This window comes from Dendrobium catenatum, unplaced genomic scaffold (assembly GCF_001605985.2).
Source record: "Dendrobium catenatum unplaced genomic scaffold, ASM160598v2 fragScaff_scaffold_1066, whole genome shotgun sequence".
Classification (NCBI taxonomy): domain Eukaryota; kingdom Viridiplantae; phylum Streptophyta; class Magnoliopsida; order Asparagales; family Orchidaceae; genus Dendrobium; species Dendrobium catenatum.
The window spans coordinates 569,589-583,531 of record NW_021319528.1 but is presented as its reverse complement, the minus strand read 5'-3'; the positions used below and the strand labels follow the sequence as shown (position 1 = coordinate 583,531).

At 34.3% G+C, this 13,943-nt stretch overlaps 1 protein-coding gene across 1 annotated transcript in view; it reads right to left on the bottom strand.

Annotated features, from left to right (window-relative positions):
- Nucleotides 1-12,576, bottom strand: part of LOC110096632 (ferredoxin-thioredoxin reductase catalytic chain, chloroplastic) — a 32,208-nt gene extending 19,632 nt beyond the window's left edge. Inside the window, exons 1-4 of the mRNA XM_020822668.2 lie at nt 12,338-12,576; nt 7,790-7,902; nt 6,302-6,351; nt 6,142-6,213 (exon numbers count right to left, since the gene is read on the bottom strand). Of these exons, the coding sequence (XP_020678327.1) occupies nt 6,142-6,213; nt 6,302-6,351; nt 7,790-7,902; nt 12,338-12,431 (329 nt within the window). The 5' untranslated portion in view covers nt 12,432-12,576. The remainder of the gene's footprint in view (nt 1-6,141; nt 6,214-6,301; nt 6,352-7,789; nt 7,903-12,337) is intronic.
- Nucleotides 12,577-13,943: the final 1,367 nt, after the last annotated feature.

The following is a 13,943-nucleotide window of genomic DNA, read 5'->3' as shown; positions in this document are numbered from 1 at the left end:
AGAAGATATGAAAATGCTAGGCGGAATAAACATGTAAATCTTCTCCTTGAGATCAGCATTAAAAACAAAAATCTTTAACATCTACTTGGTGGTGTGGCTATCGCTTTGATGTAGCACTCAAAATAATTATTTATAATGTAATTATTTTAGCTACAGGAGCAAAATTTGCTGCATAATCAACCACATATTTTAGTGTGTTACTAAGGACAACTTAATGTGCCTTATAGAGAGTACCATCAAAGCAAAGATTGAGTAAACCTATTTTTCAACAAATGGCATTAACATTTGGAGGATAATGAACAATCTCCAAGGTCTGGCTATCCTCGAAAGCTTTAAGTTATTTAACCATAACTTCCTTCCAACAATTATGTTTACTTGCCTTTAAATGGCAAAAAAGGAGGAATCGAGGCCAATGTAGTTTGAAAGTCATGCCAATTTGAAGGATAAGATATTCTAGAAGATCATCGAGGAGAAATAATCAAATTCAACTAGCAAGCTCAGATAGCTGATCACTTTGCATACTTAGATATCAGATTTAGCTCGAGAAGTGGCAAAGTTGGAAGTTTTCTTTTGTACTCAATTCCAACAAATAAAATAAATCAAGGTATACTTATTATAAACGCCAATGAATATTACAAAGTATTTACAATTTATATGCAATATAACAGTAGTAATACCCAACATATAACTACAAATCAAGTCAAAAATCAGAATGACTATCCTAAGATGTAAAAGGAAGATCTTTGATTTTTCCAATTTTGTATGTTGAGAATCTAACAAAAGATGAGAGAATTTTTATCTTTATTATCCAGCAAATCAAACTTCATTAGACGAGATAGAAAAGAAGAATTCAAATAACATTATCGTTTCTGGCATAGTAATCATTTTGATTCACTGTAGTACAAAATAATGAGATAACCTCAAAAATAGAAGTATTTAAGGAAATAGTCATCCAACTTTATGCCCACATGAGTATTTCATATCACATGGTCCTACATAATACATGTGATAGATTACCAAAAAATTATCTTGATTGGGCACCAAGCTCGAGGCAAAAATCAAGTTGTAAGCTTCAAAAATTAAATTCGGGACCATCTAAACTCCGATTTCAGCAAACTTACAGTTGGACTGAACATCTCAGAAATACGAACCCAACAACACAAAATTCAACTCAATCCAAGCCCAAATGAGTCCAAATCAAAGACCCAAAGCACATTTGGAAGGTTCAATCCATAATTTGGATTACCAAACAGTTTCAAAATATGGCGTGCTTATAGTCGAATCGAGCGGCTCGACGAGGTGAATCCAACGAGCCCAAGATCGTTGAATTCTGATATCATTAGGGCCTTCAAATGCACAATAAATGGTCCAAGATCAAGGGATTCAACATCGGCCGTCCATTCAAATCACTCCCAACTTACCCCTAATATTCCTCCTATTTACTGATCAAGCTACTCTCAGAAAACAATAAATAGCCCCTCATTTCTCTTAAGAGGGAATCCCAAGCAAGAAGAGAAGAAGGGAAGAGAATGAAGAATAGAAGGAAGAAGCTCCTTATCGACAATCGCCGGACTTTCACCTGGCAGCCGACCGACGTCGGAATTAAGCAAGTAAGCAAGAAGAGAAGAGAGGGAAGAAAAGGAAGAGAAGGAAGAAGCTCCTCCTCGACCACCACTGGACTTTCACCCGGCAGCCAACCGACGGCGGAATTAAGAAGGAAGCAAGAAGAGAAGGAAGAAACTCCTCCTCGACCACCGCCGAAGTTCCACCCGAGCTCCAAGTGACGCCGGAAATCTGCCCGACCTTCAAGTGATGCCAGAGTTCCATCCGACCTCCAAGTGACGCTAGAACTCTATCCGACAACCGACTGACGCCAGTTTTCTATCTGATCGTCAACTGACGTTGGCTTTTCGATATCCGTTTATAACTGAATTTCAACCCGAGAGTTGATTATTGTAATCTAGTCGTCCTAAATTTTAGGGACGAGTCAACCTTTTGGTAACCTAAGCAAATACTAGTGGAATTCTTTCAAATGGGCGTGGCCCCGTGGTTTTTCTGTTTCCAGGGGTTTCCACGTAGAAATTCTGGTGTTCTTTCATCTTTTGTTTGTGTTAGATATCCGTACAACGCTGAGATGAAAATATTCTAACTCTATCTTTTGATATATTTTAGCCCGCAACAACACGTATCACAAGAAAATTGAACATACAGTTATAATCCATCAATTTTTCTACAGGCGTAAGATTAGTAGAAAATATAGAGCATATTAGGACAATTTTCAGAAAAGAATTAATATCCCCAATAGCTTCAATAGTTATCAAGCGGGATAGATAATGATCCACGATAAGATATGAGGTACTAATAATGCAATTGAATACAATGGAATCCACAAGTCAAAATGAAGGACATAGAGCATTCATACCTTGTTTCCCTAAGGATGCATAATACCCAAAATTTAAAAAAATGTAAGCATAATTTTTGGCTCAAAATTTACCCCATTTTATCACACCTCCCTAAAACATCAAGCCTATTTCCATTCTATTTTTAATTCCAATCCATGTGATGAGAAGTATATCTAAAATATCAATGTAATAGTATATATGCATAGGCATTCATTAAATAGATGTTTAATATTTAATTAACAGTTAATTAAAGCAAATTAAGTTTAGTGTGGCAAGCATGATTAATGAACATTTAATTGAATGTCATACTGTAGCAGAAATTTTTTTAAATCAGCCTTTTCCACTTACCTTTGCATGTCACGGCCAGATGCAATCAACGGCTGAGAGTGTATTGGAAAGACAGTAGTAGGAAAAGCATTAGAGATATTATATTATTATATAATTATGTGAAGTCAGCATTAGCCTATTAAGCCTTTCCTTCCCATGCCATTTTCGCCACCCGATTCTGTTTGGATCTGAAGTAGTCGTGAGCAAGCAGTGAAGCAAAAGACAAAAGTGTTGCGGCTGCTAGGAGGGTTCGGCTGTTGGGAGAGGAAAATTTCAAAAAAATAGTAAGGTAATAAAGGAAAAAGAGAAGGAAAGGAAGTAGGGGAAAGAGCTTAGGAGAGAAATGGAGGTTAAATTGAATGTCAAATTTATTTGAGGTAAAATTTTAGTCTTTTGGTATTCTAGCCTATTTTATTCTACTGGAATGCAATTTTTGAAAGGGAAAAATGTATGCTTTAGGGTGTTTACAAGAGAAAAAGAGGTGATATTGTAGGAGAACAATTCATAACTAGATGAGATATCCAATCTGTAGTATAGGAAATGAGAGCATTTTATATATTTATGGTAATTATGGTAGCCAAGTATTTCATAATAAGCATGTTCAGTGTTTACTGGTTAGTTAAGTATCAAATTGAGTTATTTGATAAACACTGCACGTTGAATGTGATACCACAGAATGATACTGCAGATATTGGTTATGAACATCTGAATGTAAAATAAAAGGGAAAATGAGAAAATCACATTATGTGGGATAGCCCCGCACAATTACAAGGCGAAAGACCTGGCGAGGTAAGCCTTAGAAATCATACAAAAGGTACCCAACTCTCTCACTTCTAAAAATTGAAAATTCAAATCCAACCTTGAATGAAAGAGATACACTCTTACTTCTAAAAGTTTGGAATTTAGACCCAACATTGAATGAGAGCTGTAAATGTGCAAAAGCCTATAGTTATCATATGATTTGTCTAAAGTATTAGAAAGTAAATAGAACAGGAAATATAAAAAGCTAAATATGCATTGATTTCTTATACAGCTTATAATTCTTATAAAAATCTCAATATTATTTACAATTGACTACAAATTTTATGTTTATTATTTCTTACACTATGATTGTGTATTTCATTAAGCTTTAGCTCATTAGCAGTGGTTGTGTTGCTGGAAAGGGGAAGGAGCAAGTGGAACTCTAGGCAGGAGGTTGATTGCACTTTTCTATGTACATGAGCAGTCAAACTTTTTGGTATGTAAATTTTATTCGACAAGTATAGTAGCCCTGTATTTTATTTGATGAGTTTGAATATGCTTCCAAATATGAACTGAGTAGATAAATTATTAAAATTGAAAAATGTACTGTGTTAAGATAGTCTAAATAGATCATTTCCTACCCATATGATAGAAGTAATTCATGATGGGTGTTAGTAAGAAATATGTCTATTTAGATTCTCCTTATCTGTTATACTCCAAGTTAACTGAAGGGGATCAAAATGGGGTATGAAAGGATGATGGGGCCTAAATGATCATTTATCAAACCATTTCAATTCTAAAACCCAAGTTGTCCAAAATTGTTAAACCAATGGTACAATTAGCAACAATTGCTTATTTTGAGTTCGACTGTTGATTTTAAGAATGAATATGATATTTCTTAATATTGTGCCTAGGCTTTTTACAGAAAAGCAAATTTTCTCTGCACTATTGAAAGAAAAATGTTTGTAGCCCTTATAACCTGAGAGTTATAAATGTTGCATATTTTTCCTTTGCTTTTCACATGGTTTGAGATGTAATTGCATTCTTATTCATTTAATGTAGCTAAAAGATGTTCTGTGGCGCAATATATTGCTCTTTGCGAAATAATTCACTGAAGTATAAATCCAAGAAGGATAAGGATCATGATTTATTAGATTGGAAGAATGACCTATAATTCAGGATGAAATTTCATCAAAAATTGATTCACCTTTGTTTTGTTTGTGAACCTAATGAACAACATAGAGTGATTTGGTAGATAATATCGCATAAATCATGTCAATCAATTCAGTCAAAATACAGAGAAATAATCTTGGATGAAAAGATTTCCTTACGTATAACTAGAAATCTTATACTCTAATTGAAAATATATGGTTACATTATCTTAATTATGATTTTTTTGTAAATACACTTGTACATCTTTAGTTGATTTATATGTACTTAAATTGGGGATGGAAAGAATCCTAAGATCCGTGTCATATTCTTAAATCTTTATTTTTCCATTGAGCTATTTTAGAAAATCCAATAAAATCATTCTGATTAATGTGTCCCTATAATTTTTTTCCCATAATGAATATTCAAATTTAAAATTTTCAAGCAGGGTATGTTTTACTTGTGAGGCATACACCAAAAATGTTCAAATTATTGGTGATAAGGTTTGCATGAAGTTTTATGAATTCAATTAACAAATCCCGAGAGATGGCTATTAAGAAAGATAAGCCAATGCCATCAAACTAGTCCACTTTAGCGAGTTTCAAGCCAAGAGATAGAGGTGCACAAAGGTTCATTAAGTGAAAACAAAAAAGACAAGGAGGGGGCTTTTGGTGGAGATAAGGCGTATTGAGTTAGCATTGTATGATATATAGCAACATTATATAGTGTAAGATTTCAGCGAACAATGTAGGTGAGAAGAGGACCATAAAAGCCAAGGATCATGAATATGCCATTGGCATAGGCAAGAGGAGGGATCGTCAATAGTCTTTCTCATAAGAAGTTACACCAAGAGACACGAGGGGACAGGGATCCACATGAGAAACGAGAATTGAGATGAATGAGAGGGGACAAGGATCCACATGAGAAATGAGAATTGAGATGAATGAGAGATACGGAAGAGTTTGAAATTACAACATGAGAAGACGCAAACTTATATTTGGCAAACAAGAGGGCTCTAATACTATACCAAAAGATTTCTTGCACAAATTGCTTGCCCTCACCTAGAGAATTCTAGCTACATAAAAAACAATAGGTATTATACAAGATAATGATTAAGTGGCTTTTTAATTAGATCTAGCCTAACAAGGAATATATAATTATTTTCCTAATGAACAAATATTTACATTTAAACTAACAGATTTGCATCCATAATTAATGAATGGATATTTATGCTATAATTTAAGGCATATATGGTTGATAAGGAACCTTAAATCCAAAAAGGAAAATTTTAATTAGATTATTGTCCAATTAATTTAATGTCACCGCACATTTAAGGAAAAAAGCTAGAGGATAAAAGATGCTTCTAGATCATTCTCATTTACCTTCTACATACCATATATCTTAACTTTTTAAATCTACTGTATAAAGTCATACCATCGTCAATTAAAAAATTAATAATCAAGATAAACTATAACAATCTCAGCATAGTATATCATAAATAAATGGACATAAAATACTCCACCTCTCACGCATAGGTACACATGGACAATTCCAAAATCCTTGTGCCGCCTCAGCAGCTTTGTCATCATAATGCCTAAAGAAGTTACAAGTATGTTAAAAGGATTGATTGCTACTGAAAATCATGTGAAACAGGATAATTAGCCTGTAATAAAATCATTAACCTGCAAGGACATAGGGGTGCCCCAAGAGTCTCTTTGTGATCAGCAAGCCCCTGCACAAGAAAAATCTCATAGAATAATTCAAGAGGGTTTTTCTCCAATAATGAGATGGAGGAAATTTCAAAAACTATAAAATTTAAAGACTTCATGTCTCAATACCTAAAACATAAAGGAGTTGGATCTTATGTAATCAAACATTCCTGAGAGGAATAATTCTTGCTATAGCAACTGGGAGGAAACTATACAAGACACACACACATAACCAAAATAGATACAACCCGGCTTTTATTAGGTCCTAGCATATGGCTCATCTCCTAACTGCAATATGTTTTCATGAAACAAAAGTGTTTTTTAAGTGTTGAATGGTCCAAAATTATTTGCATAATCATGTGCCATTCCATGCTAAAATGCATGCTATTTTCAAAGTAACATTTTCAGGATTATGGATTAACTTAAACATTTTTATATTTTCAATCATTTGAAGTTGTCCAATATAAAAATGAAGATAATACAACAGAATTTTCATCCTTGACTTAGCCCAAATAAATAAAAATCCAAAAATAAGCTCACAACTACAGAAGAGGGAAAAGGACATCATAAATTCAAAGTAGTCATTTACATTAAAAAAATAGTAAACCTAATGGAAATCAAAATTGAAGGCATGATATGTAAAACAAAGTTCAATAAATAACAATATGACAAATAAAATATTGATCATGTTCTGGTGCGACAAGTAAATACTAGTTACAATAGCTGCAATTGTTTGAATGGCCATGATACAGTAAATTTTATTAGCGTGACTCAAGTTGGCCTGATGCAAGAAAAAAAGTTAATAAAATCCATGAGAAATCTTAACATTGCAACAAAGCTTGCACGTTTATAGGATTAGCCAAATAAATAAAAAATGAAGTTTAACTAGATACCATTAGCATAATTATTAATTAGCCATGCTAAATGATAGGAAAAGTTAGTGAAGTGATGTCCCATTGCATGGTAAAGGCTAATATGCTAAGTTCGTAGAAACAGTAACAAGCTTGGAGTTTCTTAAATTTGGATGAATTAAGAATCATTGACCGCAAGTTTCCCATAACTTTTTGGAGGCAAGAAAGTGGTCAAATATGAACACTAATTAGCACAACACTATAATCCTGATATTGATATGTGCATGATCTATAAAATGTGAATTAGGGTGCAGCCTACTGCCCATCTTTTTCAGTGAATTATCCCATGAAGCTATAAGTAGTACAAAAACTCTTACTGTCAAGGTAAAAGTTGTGTAAAAAGAAGACCGGACACTCTTGAATAAAGGAATGTAAAGTACTGAGGATGAATCAAAGATGTTATTAGAAGGGGGAAGAAAGAATATGCTCGGGAAGACGAACTTTTGTCTTTGGAAAGTCATCACATATAAAATAATTATTACAACAATACAATCGAAGGAAATTCAGTCGTTTATTAGTTCTGAAGCTAAAGGTACTGTATTGGATGTACCTTGATGACAACAGACGTCACTCCTTTGTCAACACAAAAGTATGTCTCAGAACGCCGAGCATACTGCTCTGAGAATTTTCTCATAATCTCAACTGTCTTCTCAGAAGGTTCTACTGCAAACATTTTAAATATCAAAACATGGCATAGAGAATCAACATATTTGAAGTAGGGTGCTTTAGGATACAGATTGCCAACACATATCTAATATCCAATGAAGATATAGATGTAACCAAACAATGGAAAAAATTTAAATTTTCATACAAAACATATCTAATATGCAATGTAAATATAGATGTAACCAAACAATGCAAAAAGCATCAAATTTTCACACAAACTATCAATCTTAATTAACCTTTGACCCTCTTTGATGAAAGCCATAAAATGTTAAAATCAAATTCAGGAGAAAAAAATTTTTTTCCATACAAGAAATTTATGAAAAGAAAGTTAGGATAACATAAGCCAAACATACACTTGAAATCTTAAACAAAAGAAAGAATTCTAGATTATCATAAATATGACAAAATCCAATCATATTATCAACCAATAAGAAAGAATATGACTAGAAGGAGGTGAAGAAAGAAAGAAATAGGAAAAAAGTCACAGAGAAAGCAAGTCTCACACTTGTACCAAAAAATAGTCCCTCCAAAAATTTCAACTCTCATACTTAAACAAAGAATTGAATTCAAGAAACAGAAGGATTTGCAAATTCAAAACAAAATTTTATATGGCCAAATATATGTTTTTTACATGCCTTTAATACCAGTATTCAAAAGCTCAATAGAAAATTACAAAGGAAAAAGAAACTCGCTCAAGGAAGTCATTGCTAAAGGATCAAAATATAGAAAGCTACAACCAACCGGTTATTGCTACAACCCAAAAAAAGAGTTGAACCAACCACAAGAATCGCAACAGGAGCCACCAATAAAAATATCACAGGAATCACAAGACCCGCCAATAGAAACAATAATATCGACCCCAAACATAAACTTTAAAAGAAGTAATAATCAACCACAAAAAATAGGAAATCTATTCTACAAAAACAATAAATTGTGGACATGCAGAACACATTTAAACTAATAGTTTTGGGGCATTATAGAAAAATTGATTTCTTCATAAGTTGGATATAGAAAATCTATTTTTGGGACAAAATGAACAGTGTTTTTTTCTCCTAGTGCTCTCACTTCACTTGTAAACAATCTTGCCAATCCTCAAAAAAAACTTGATAAAGATTAGAAATAGCAACACTAATAAGTTTCTTATGGACAATAACCCTTGCATCACACCAATAAGAGTTTTGCACCTTATTTGAGCAGTTAGGATTGATTAATTTCAATAAAATTTAATTTAAATCACTATAAAAAGATGAATTTGATCTAGGTGCTCAATTTGGGATCTTAGCCATCTTATGCCACCAAAAAAATCATATAAAGACATGTATTTTGCTTAAGCTCACCAGAAATAATACACCAAATTGGAAGTTAATAAAGAAAAAAAAAGATCAATTTGAGTTCAAAGCCTAGAGAGCTAACTTACTAAAATTTTCAGAAGATTTCCAATAACAACTGTAACCTCAAATCTACATGCATGCTCGGTACTTTAACAAGAACATGAAGTTCTTGATATCTAGGAGCATGTGCTTAAGTTCTACCATAGTCCCATGCATTTGCACAATTTCATCGATTTCACATTCCGTTCTTCTCTTCACTGCACCCGATTGGCCTTTTATCCTCAAAATTAAAATATCAGATAACTACGACTTGATCTGAAGCATTAAAATCAGCCAAGAATAAGAAGGATAAGGTTATTACAAGTGATTACAAACCTCTCTATCATAGTTCTAGTCATCCAAAGGATAAGGTTATTACAAGTGATTACAAACCTCTCTATCATAGTTCTAGTCATCCAACTGGGACTAAACAAAACCTTTCAATCTAGGAAAGAAATTGTCCATATTTCGTTCGCCTGCAAAACTCTTAAACCTTAACAAAAAGAATTACAGACATAAATCTCAATCTACGGTCATAAAGTTCCAAAAAGCAATTCCACCAACTCCAAAAATAAGCAAAGCCCCCAGCACTCAAAATAGGGGCAAATTATTGGGTCAGGTGACCGAAGCCATCTCTCCATTCGGTCGCCAATAAAAATGCGCCATCTGTTAGGATTTTTTTTAATTTAATATTAACGCTTTATGTCTTTTCAGAGTTAGCGACCCGACCCGATAACGCTTTTTATTTGAATTTCGGCAAATAAAGAATGGAAACGCCGCGCGACATCTTCACTGTTACTCCAGCTCCAGCTCTGGTAAGCGCTCTCGAATTCCTCCATTTCCTTCGGTTCTGCATTAGCTTGTTTTAATATTGAGCTGTTCTTTATCACGGGAACAATTTCAGATTGACTACATTTGTAATCCTCATCTTGCTCATTTCGCCGCCAATTCATCAGTACCTTCTCCAAGCCAAGAAAACAGTCAGTTAATGAACTTGTTGGCTTCGAAATGCCATGACACACATTATTAGTACATTCACTACGCTGCGTTGATAAAATGCCCATGCAAAAGGAATCCTTGTTGAAAGCAGTTGACCACTTTCTCCTAATCTTATAAAGATCCTGCAACCATTCATGGTTATGAAGATTCCCTTCCTTGATCATTTCATCCCACGCTTCCTCAAACACTTCCTCAGAATCACACCACCTCATACACTTATGGAAGAGTCCTCTAACTTTATTATTGCTATTGTAGATGGAAACTTTTGATGGAACCTTTTTAAAGATGTGCCATTGGCATAATCTATGACGAGTATGAGGTAATGCAACTTCTATGGCCCTGGCCATAGCTTGGTCCTGATCAGTGAATATTGTTGTTGGATATTTATTACCCATTATTCGTACAAATGTTTTAAACAACCATGTAAAACTTTCAATTGTCTCTTCTGACAAAAAAGCAAGCCCAAACAAAATATTCTGCCAATGATTGTTAACACCAACAAATGGCGCACAAACTAAATTATACTTGTTCAGCCTGTAACTAGTATCAAAAATCAACACATCCCCAAAACATTCATAATCAATCCTGCTTCTGCCATCAACCCAGAAAAAATTTACCAATCTATCCTCATCATCATATTGAACATCCCATGCGAACATGTGGTCCTCCACTTGTCGATCTTTAAATAATTGAATCAAAGAATTAGTGTCACCAATTTCAATCCTTGCTCTTTTCTCCTTCTGAATAAAATTATATGCATCCCTCTTAGAGAATCCGACATTCTCACATCCACCAACTTCCTCTGCAAGGTAGGCATATGCATCAACGGTTCTAATCCCTGCATCTGTCATCGATTTCAGGACTGAAGCTCTTTCCTCAATAATATTCCTACATGATCTTAAAAGGTGTCGGTCGGCTGGGCTAGCTAATTCATGGTTGTGGGATTCAATAAATCTTTTGACATGCCAGTAACCATCTTCATCTGTGACAAACCTCACCATGGCTGGACAACCAGTTCTGACAACTGGTCTAGTGAATCTCTTTCTCTTACCTGAATTATGATCGTCACTTTTTTTGAAACCAGCTTTTGAACAAACAAAGTCCTTCGATTTTATCTTACTTAAAATCAATAATGAAAGCTAAGAAACAACAACATTATATTTTCTTTTTTTTTTTACTTTTTCGACAAAAGAAATTTATTAAAAATCGCAAAATCAAAGATCTTAAGACTAATGAGCTGAAACCTACGTCTTCTTTCTGCGGCGATAATATTAAAACTGACTGTTTAGAACTTTCTAACTTACCGAAATGTTGAAACCAGAGGAATTTCCGGCTACGTTAGGTTCCGATTCCGATTCATGCATTACCCCTTGCGATTCATGCATCCTTTCCGATTCATGCATCCTATACGATTCATGCACTCCCTCTTCCATTCCCTCTTCGACCTCCCTCTTCGCTGAGCAGTCCATTTATTCTCTGCAATTTTCTGGCTCATTTTTTCTTCTACAGCAGTCTTTATTTGAGTCTTTCGCGGCTTTCAAAATGAAAAAATAGGGCGGCAAATGCTTAAAAGTTCAAATGAAAAGCGTTATCGGGTCGGGTCGCTAACTCTGAAAAGACATAAAGCGTTAATATTAAATTAAAAAAATCCTAACAGATGGCGCATTTTTATTGGCGACCGAACGGAGAGATGGCTTCGGTCACCTGACCCAATAATTTGCCCAAAATAGGACCTAGAGTACAATAAAATAAATTACCCTCTTGATACCACCCCAAAAGCTAAATCCTTCTTAAAACACCCTTCCATGAAAACCAAAACTCTAGCCTTCTAAAGCCGCACAGTGCACAACAGAAAACAGGGACAAACGATGTGTGAAATCCTACTAATTATGCAATGGTTATAATGATATATTTGTTCCCATAGTTTGTCTAGCAAACCTAGAGCTAGAAGCAGTCGAACAATCTAAGGAACCTTCCATCTTTACCATCGATACAACTCCTAACAATCCCCAAATCAGCCAAATCCGGTAATACGCAGAATAAACAACTTCGTTTTTTCTCACCTTTAGCTCGAATTAAACTGACGGAGCGACGTAGGGGCACCACGGCAACTGGGAGCGGAAGAGCGACGCCGGCGAAGGAGGATTGGATGCTCATGGCGACGAAGCGGCAAAGGAGCCTTTGTGCAGAGAGTTTTATGTCCCGTGTTGCGCCACTCGTCACTGGTGTCAGAAGATAAAGAGAGTGTAAACAGAAGTTACGAGCAGCCAGAATAATCGGTGGATTTCTTTGATGGCGATTAGAAGCTTTTTGGGGATATATATACTTTTGTTTTTGTTTTTTTTTTTTTAATTAGAGGCAATCATGTCAATTCCATTAAAAATAAAAGATTTACAAAAGAATAATAACATTTGTAAGAAAAATAAAGCAAAAACATACAAAAGTGTAAAAAAAAGTCTTATTAAGGCAAATAAAAGGAAAAAAAATAATTACAATCCTAATAAAATAACAAGAGAATGAAAAATTCTCTAGCATATCCAAAATCCTCCCACAAAGAGCTAAAGGCAAACCAATTGAAAACCAACAGCATCTCCAGCATTCAAGGCAACTGCACAGAAATAATCCAATCACCAGCAAACTAGCAAAACCCAAAAACTCCTTATAGAGAGCAGAGTTGCAAGACCAAACCTTCCTTCGATAGAGCAAATAACAGACAAACTGAGACCCAAAAATAAAAACTTGAAATGCTCAAATACCCATACAAAGAGTTAAAAGCATACCAACTGAAAAACCAACAGCACCTCCATAATTCAAGAAAAATGCGTAGAAATAATCCAAACACCAGCACACTAGCAAAACCTAGAAACTCCCCATAAAAATAGGACAACAAATAAACCAAAAACCAGCTCCTTGCATGATCCGACCATCTTCCAAATGAGAAAACAGCAGACAAATTGAGACCCAATAGTAAATACTCTAAATATCCAAGAAACCAACACCAAAAAACAAGCCAGCTTCAATACAAGAGACAACAAAATTCCAACACTTGAACCTCAAAGAGTCAGCTACAGAGAACCAGAAGAAAAAAAGAACACAATGAAAAAATCACAATAAAAAAAAATTTCCACCAATCCTAAGCCAAAAAGAAATTAAAAAATAAAAAAAAAATCAAATGATCCAGAAATGCAAGGACCCAAACCACCACCACACTCAGAATGGGAAACAAAACCTTCTTAAAAACACCTCAATCGAAGGTTAGTAAATCTATCCTCGGTTATATAGATTGATCATCCAAGGTGAGGAACCTGGTTGTCGAAACAAACCTTCCAAGAAAAGATCGAAGGTCCCAATCATCATAGCTCAAAAAGCCCACAGAATCGAAAAACTAGCACACCTAAAAACCAATAATATTTAACACAAACATTCTATCAAAACAAACAATGCTTAATGCAATGAAAGGAATTCCAACATAAAATATTAGCTAACAAAGCCTTTTTAATTAAATAGCTCACCAAATCTGCACTAAGAAACTTATTTTCAAATCTCCTTACATTCTTTTCTTTCCAAATGAAATAAATAGAACAAAAAAAAAATTAACATTAGAAACAAAATGAAGAGAAGAAATATAATCTAGTAATCAAATCAAATTAGTCCTAAGCATAAAAAAAT